The sequence below is a fragment of the Rhagoletis zephyria genome, unplaced genomic scaffold, assembly GCF_001687245.7.
Source record: "Rhagoletis zephyria isolate East Lansing unplaced genomic scaffold, Rhagoletis_zephyria_1.1 Rzeph_scaffold_01193, whole genome shotgun sequence".
Taxonomy (NCBI): Eukaryota; Metazoa; Arthropoda; class Insecta; order Diptera; family Tephritidae; genus Rhagoletis; species Rhagoletis zephyria.
In genome coordinates, this window is record NW_016158277.1 from 1 (window position 1) to 8,023 (window position 8,023).

General features: G+C 31.7%; 2 protein-coding genes across 2 annotated transcripts; both read right to left on the bottom strand.

Moving 5' to 3' along the window:
• Positions 1-5,754: 5,754 nt before the first annotated feature.
• On the bottom strand, positions 5,755-6,578 carry LOC108363110 (uncharacterized). Its single transcript, XM_017616377.1, has 3 exons — positions 6,261-6,578; positions 6,125-6,191; positions 5,755-6,060 (listed from the first exon to the last, which is right to left on the bottom strand). Exons 1-3 carry the CDS (start codon positions 6,570-6,572, stop codon positions 5,777-5,779), a joined length of 663 nt encoding a protein of 220 aa, XP_017471866.1. The 5' UTR covers positions 6,573-6,578; the 3' UTR covers positions 5,755-5,776.
• A 74-nt stretch (positions 6,579-6,652) lies between these two features.
• Positions 6,653-8,023, bottom strand: LOC108363112 (uncharacterized). The gene is made up of 3 exons (XM_017616379.1): positions 7,930-8,023; positions 6,838-7,504; positions 6,653-6,746 (listed from the first exon to the last, which is right to left on the bottom strand). The coding sequence occupies exons 1-3, from the start codon at positions 8,021-8,023 to the stop codon at positions 6,653-6,655; spliced, it is 855 nt and encodes a 284-aa protein (XP_017471868.1).

Genomic DNA, 8,023 nt, shown 5'->3' on the forward strand with positions numbered 1-8,023 from the left:
TGAAAATTTAAACTCAGTCAAATTGTTAAAAAAATGAAATATTGCCATGTGGTTGTCAAACTAGAGAGTTTTAAGAAGGCTTACTGCCGAAAATATGTTTGAGGAGGGTTGCCATCTGTTTGAAAATTTAACTAAATTACATTGATAAAAAAATAAAATATTACAATATGGGTATCAAATTAAAGAGGTTTAAGAAAGATAACTGTTGGAAATATTTTTGAGGGGGGCTGCCACCTATTTGGAAATTGTAACTCAGTTAAATTGATAAAGTAAATGAAATGTTGAAATGTGGGTCTCAAACTAAAGAGTTTTAGAAAGGCTTACAGTCTACCATGAACACTTCCCGAAATACATATGCAATATGAAAAGTTCGGTTTATATGGGAGGTGCCACGCCCTATTCTCCAACCATGCAAATTTTTCTCCATGAGTATGGAATTGGTCTTATATATGTATATATCACCATATCCAGTTCTAGTCCTCTACCACAAATATATGCTGTTTGAAAAACTCGGTTTGTATGGGAGGTGCCACACCCCCTTTCTATATCGAAACTTTTTTTTTAGCCTATAACCATCCTTGAAAGTCTGCAGTAGATTCCGAAATTTCAAAAAAATCGGTACGGCCTTTCTCGAGCTTTGCGAACAGAAAAAAACGCCTTTCAAAGTATATATTAGTATAGGCTAGCCAATATCTGCTTGTTTTGCGGCTTAAAACACTACTACCGATGAAAATCGATGGATAAATAAACAAGTTTGCAAGGGTTAAGTGAAAGTGCAATAATTTTTTGTATGAAATACTAACAGGAAATAATGTTATCCATACGCCATATCGTACATGACCGTATGACCATGTTAAAGTTTGAATTTTTTTCATTCGCAATGAAAACTTAAAATGAAAATAACTTGACTAAATGACCTTATCTAAAAAAAACGGTATACAGATCCGTAACATACTACGCAAAATTAATTTTACGTCTCTCGGCGTTTTTTGTGTAATTTTAGCGTCGTTACAGTGTTATCATCAAAATTTAGCCATAGCAATGAAATTTGTTTATAAAACTCTTTGGAGGTAGGATCTCCAGTCCCACAGGGCTCGTAATTCAAGCGGACTCTATCCTCATTTGTAACGCAGGATACCAGTAAGGGTACTTCAAAGGCCCCAGAACGCACGCCATTTTGGGTAGAATTATGGTACCATAATATACACAATTAACTCAGTGCATTTTTATAGATACGCATGGATTAGTCCAAGAGAATAGCAGTGCCCATGGCAGCAACATTTATGGGTCTCATCTGCCGCGAAGCGCGTTCGCGGTAGGATCTGGAAAATTTTACCGTTACCCTATAAATTGAACAGCTACAGTTTAAGCTATTCAGTTTTCTTAAAGTCCAATTAGTAATACTACTTAGGTATAAGTTGTTTATTCAAGGCAGTTAGCAACCAAGAAATTTAACAAAACTATTGAAATTCAACAGTGAAAAAATTTTTTTTTATAAACTTTTCGATTACTTTTTAAATTACTTTGAATGGAATTGGAAAAAAAACCAATTACATTTTCAATTCCTTTCAAAGAAATTGAAAAAAAAATACATTTTCAATTCCTTTCAAAGGAATTGAAATAAAAGAAATTGCATTACTAGCACGTAATTTATTCCGTTTTGTGTATTTCTCCCCTCATTGGATGTAGCATCGAAGGTGTTTGCCAGTGAGAGAGCGTTGGCATTAGCAGTAGCAGCGGTTGGCATGAGAGTATTAATGTTTACAGCAGCAGCATCAGCGGTGGAGTTAATAGAAGAAGAAGCAGTAGTATGAATGTCAGCAATAGGAACTATTGTACCAGCAGCAGGCGTAGCTGGAGATTTGTTAACAGCGCGAGAGGCAGCAGCAGCGTAGGTACTAGCCGGCATGAGGACGTTGGAATTTCCAGCAATAGCAGCAGTGGACATGATAGTGTTGGTGTTTGCACAACCAACATTGGCAGTAATAGTAGGAGAAGCATTGGTCGTAGTAGCAGACGTGTTAGTATAAATAACAGCAGTTTGCAAGAAATTTAACAAAGCTATTGCAATTCAACAGTGAAAAATTTTTTTTTATAAACTTTTCGATTACTTTTTTAATTACTTTGAATGGAATTGGAAAAAAAATCAATTACATTTTCAATTCCTTTCAAAGGAATTGAAAAAAAATTGCATTACTAGCACGTAATTTATTTCAGAGACAATATGAAATTCTTTGTGATGGAATTAAAGAAAAAAAAACAGTTCCATTTGAAATTACTTCAAGGAATTGAAAAAGTAATCGATTCCTTTGCTGTGAACTAAAGGAATTGAATCCTAATTACATTAACTGAGGAATGTAATTGTAATTGTAATGTAATTGCATTTACCCAGCTCTGGTTGGCAGCTAGTTAGGGCATACCGAACGTGTTCAAGTAACTTTTTATTAATTATATGATCAAAGATTTTTGAAAAAACCCTTTGCTTTACTATAGCTCGATAGTTGGAGATGAAACTTTTGTCGCCAGATTTAAAGATAGGTTCAATAGAACACATCTTCCAACAGTCTAAAAACGTTCCCAGTCTCAAACATGTTTTAAAGAACGTGGTAATTGGTTTTACTACATTTTCCACACAACGAATAAAAAATATTGGGGGAAACCCGTTAGAGTTATAATTAAAGCTTGGTTTGAGGTCTAAGATTGCATTTGTATCGTCTTCTTCGGTAATAAAAAACGTGTCAATAACATCGATGTGCATTGAATTTATAGAAAATTACTTGGAGGTTCATAGCTTTCAAACACTTTTTGGAAGAATGAAGTAAATAAATTGCAAGATTCTTGCGTAGTATTAGACACGCAGCCATTATATTCCATTTTATCCGGAATACCGGTTGAATTCCGCCTAGAATTTACGTAATTCCATAATGAGGACGGATTTAGTTTAAAGTCGCACTCAACTTTAGATATATACTGTCTGAAGAGCTGTTTATGGAGTTGGTCGAATTCGCTTCGAATATGGTTAAAACTCTGAAGATCCTTGGGAAGCTTAGTGTTTCTAAATTTTTTCAGAGCTTTATGTTTAACGTTTTTTAAATGGCTTGATTCCGCATTGAACTAAGGCGGTTTACTAGTGGGAAGACAAAATTTCGAAGGGACAAATTTAGTGACGGCGTGGGAAAAAATGTCGCAAATATTTTCATATATTAAATATGGATCTTCTATCGAATCTAAGAAATCCCAATTTATACACTATAGAAAGGAGTTTAAAGCATCGAGATTAGCTTTTCTAAAACATAAGCTAGGTTGAGGGCTCTTATTGAACCGCTGAAAACTAAGAAATTCAAACTTAATGATCAAAGCTTTATGATGCGTCGTGTATCGTGATATAGGCGACAAGTTTAATTCACACGTTGGCTTGAAGTCTTCTGTTGTGAAGACCAAATCAAGTAATTTTCCATTAAGATTTGCAAATGAATTTAATTGCTGAAAAGTATTAGATAAGGAAAAGCTAGTTAAAGAAGATTCAGTTTTAGATTTGATATTAAAGGGTTACAGCCAACCATCGTCAAATGACCAAATAATGTTAGTTAAGTTAAAATCACCCATAACAATTATCTGCTGATTAAAGTCAATGGACTCAGCAATAAATTTGATGTTGTTAATGTGCTGCTCATAAACGCTTAAACTAGAGTTAGGCGGTATATGGGATGCAAAGAAATAAATGCATTTGTCATTTGAAAATGATACAACTATACACTCTAAAAATTTTTTGTTTAAATTTACGCATATTAAGATAGGTAACCAGTTTCCTCTCCTAATGCGTGTAAATTTACACACCGTGTTAAATTAAACTTTAGATGTGTATTTGACATGTTTAAATTTAAACATCAAATGTCTAAATTCTAAACATTTAATGTGTAAAATTTTAAGTGCAATTTTAAACATTCTGTGTTCACAAGAAATGTGTAAACTTAGGCATTTGATGTTTTAAGCGAAAACAATGAATGTGTAAACCTCCACCAAATTACCCTTTTGGTGTTTAATTTTATACCTACACATACATATATTCTCCCAGGCGTTTTATACGTACAATAATAATAAGTCGTATATTACATTTTATTAAAAACCAGTGTTTATTAACATTTATTTATACATACCTACATATTTTGTATAAACATACATATGCAAGAAAAAATGCATTTATTATATTTTTGAATGAAACATATGAAAAAGTAAGTATAATAATAACATTGAAGTAGTGATACCAGCACTGGTATTTAGTTTAGTATAAAGTATTTTTCAATTATTTCATTAAATTTTATTCCAAATGTTTGCAGTTACTCAAACAAGTGTTCATATGTTGATTTTCTTTTAAAATTGACAATGTTTTTTAAGTCAAAATTTGTTATTTTTTTATATTGTTCATGCTTTAACAAAACCAAACATATACACCGCGTGTCATAACTATAAATGCACTAAAAAATTGACTAGTTTGCACCAATTATATTTTTATTTAAGTTGTTTTTTATAAAGATAAAATTTATTCTTCAATAAAAATCGTATAAATCCATGTTTCTAACCTAATGCAATATTTAAAAAAATCAACATACTTTCTTAAAAAATTCGAGCCTTTAATTAGATTTTTAAGAAAAATGTTGAGTATGTAGCTTTACAGCCCATTCAGTTTTAGTATAATAAAGTGCAAGTTTGAAGTGGCTAGGGCTTACTGTTGATTTTTGGTAATTTTTTTGCTGGCAGTGTAGTGAACTTTTTCCATGCAAAGTATGTGCGAGTTTTTTTATGCGGAACAAAATGAGCGACATCTTCAACCAAAAGAATAGCCAAAAATCAACGGAAAGCCCCAGCCGCTTCAAACTTGCACTGGCACACTTAATAAAATTTAATGGGCTGCAATCCCTCATCCTCTACATTTTTCTAAAAATCTAATTAAAGGTTTTCAATTTTTAAGTTGAATTATTTTAAATACTGTATTAGGTAAGAAACCTGCATTTATACGGCTTTTGTTTTTACTAAAACTATATTTTTATTAAAAAAATAACTAAAATTAAATAACAAAAATATAAATGGTTCAAAATTGTGAATATGTAGTGCGCTAATAACCATGACACGGGGTGTATGTTTGTATATAAGTCAAAGTTTCAAGCTTTATACAAAATTCAAAACGTTTTCATCAAAGTTTCGAACTTTTTAATCTTAATAGCTAGAACATTTTTGGATATGCAGTTTTATAGCTCATCAACTTTTAAAATAATAAAGGGCAAATTTTAATCGTCTAAAAAATCACGATTATTTTTAATATTTTTTTTTGCTGACGGATTTTTCCACTTTTATCCATATGTATAAACATGAGTTAGTTATGGAATATAATGCGCAAGACCGTTCGCAAACAAAATTTCAAAAAATCAAAGTCAGTTTCTTTGATTTGTACTTGCTATAAAACCAAAAATCTCAAAAACCGTCAGCAATAAAAATTGTTAAAAAATAGTGATATTTAGCCGATTAAAATTTAATAATATCAAAAAAAATAATAATAACCAAAAACTGTTCACTTGAAAAACATTGTGAATATTAAAAAATATCAACATGTGAACACTTTTTTGAGTCACGGTGTACGTATGTGCAAGTTAAGTTTTGATTAAGCAAATATGTAGCATTATTAAAAGACACATTCAGACAAAAGTTTGTAAGAAAAGCTACGGTACAACGTAAAGTGAGTTAACGTGAGTTAATAAATAAAATATTTAGTACGGTTCTTTTATTGTTCAAAAGCTGTAATTTTGCTTATGAAACTATTAACTTTTTGCAAACTGTTAATATTTTTCTTTTTACCACGTGTGGAGATGGGATAATGCTTATAAAAGAAGCGTACTAAAAATTCTAAAGTTTGCGATATTTCGCGTGGATAGATTATGTTTAATACAAAAAAGAAATTTATCACTAGTTGTAAGTTAAGCAAGAGATTACAATTTTCTATTTTACTAACTATGGTTTTTTCAATTAAAATGTAGGCCACAACTTTTCCACCTGTTGCATCATCCTCTGTAAATATAAAGGATTGAATGATATACGCTTTTTTTTTTAATAAATATGTTAAGATACTTACCGACAAACGCAATGAACGGTGTGTTTGTTGGAACCCTGGCGACAATGCTATCCACTTTTAATCCGAACTGAAAATTAAAACAATACATGTCCGTCAATTGCGTTATAACAATCTTTTGTGAAGAAAGAGACCTTACCTCAAAATCCAAAAGCAAAAAACCTAAGTCCTCGTTGAAATATTTTGCAATTCCGGTGAGTATTGACCGTTCACTGGAATCATCGACCACCGGATTTTTTATAAATTTTTTGAAAAATAGAAAAATTTTTTCTTTTGTGTTTAGAAAATTTTCAGCAAACGTGTCAGACTTTAAGCCCATCAACTCTTCAAAATGCTGGCGTAAGTAATCGGTTTCAAAAATGTAAGGCCATTCAATTTTTATCTCGGCAATGGAGTGTATAACTTCCAAATTATTAAAATACTCTCTTTGCATTGGGAAGGTATCTTTCATATATGATCTGATTATACTTTTTTCGTCAGAGTTAACCCATTTTCCATGTAAAATAAATAAATTTTTTAAATAATTTTGCTTTACCTCAGCAGTAGCTTTTGTGTCATCCGAGCAAAAGTCTTTTGGCTGCCAATTAGTACAAGTGCTTCGTAGCAAAGCAGATCTCCTTCTTTGCTTTGTAGGTATATTAGGATCCAGACACGTTTTTTTTAGATTCGGTGCTCGATTTAAAAAATTGTTGCGGTTCCTCATAATAGTCAGCAACGGTATATTTGAGGTAGATATAATATTACCTTCATTGTCCTTTTCCATAAAAGACTCGGGAAATTTAGTTGCAGCTTGTACTGAGACGACCCTCAATGTACTCATTGGTAAGTAGAAAGATATCATTCTCATTTCGTCAACTAGTAAGTTAGCGAATGCATTTAATTTTTTGCCAAGTTTTTTCTTGTTTTCTAGCATTTCAAGGATATCCGATGGCAATTTCTTCCATGGAATTTGAAAGTGGTCAAAAACTTTCTTACTACATTCTGAAATGGGTGTAGGAGCGCCATTTAACACAGTAAGGGTCGTTTCGGAATTTAAATCAACAGATTCGGAATGAATGGTCATCATGTCGCATTGACTATTAGTGGCATTTTCTTGTTGAGGTGGATGTTGAGAGTTCAAATTTTGAATGGTATTTTCAGCTGTACATGGCGAAGGAAAATTGGAAACACGTTCTTCGTTAGTTTCGGCAATAACGTTTACAGTGTTATCATATTTTTGAAAAATTGTGGAATTCAAAGCAGTTTTTTCGGTCCATTCTTCGTTTTCAAGAAGCATAAAAATTTCTTTACTTTTCAAATAGTGTTCTAAAACAGAGTCACTGCATATTTCAGAACCATCGCTTTCCAATACTAATTTATACCCTTGAATACCATATAATCTAGCTGCAAATAGAAATAAACAAACTAAATTTTAAGGCTACATCAGCTGCCATACAGTAAAAGGTTAGAAAAAAATTTTATACATATTGAATAATGTTTCCTTTTAAAGCGTAACTAACAAAAATGTAAACTCAGACATAGTATGCCAATGTTATGACCAAAAATTGATTTAGGGTTATCAAAACAAAATTTTTGCATATGGGTACACATGTATGTATCCCAAATATTATTTCATGACATACAAAGTTTTCCACATTTTTGGCTCGTTCAATCTGCAAAAGAAATCTATAAAAATATATATATTATATATGTTCCCATAATTTTGAAAGTGTTCTTTTGGCGGTTTTTAGGGTAATCTAAAAAAGTGATGAAGGTCTTTTTTCTAACCTTTTACTGTGTGGCTTTGAAATTAAAAATTTCCAAATTACCTTTTTCGATTACAAGCTCGATTGATGGAGATGAAATAAATGTTTTCTTTATTCGCCGGTCAGCGCTCCAAACTTTGAAAACGTATTCGTCCAT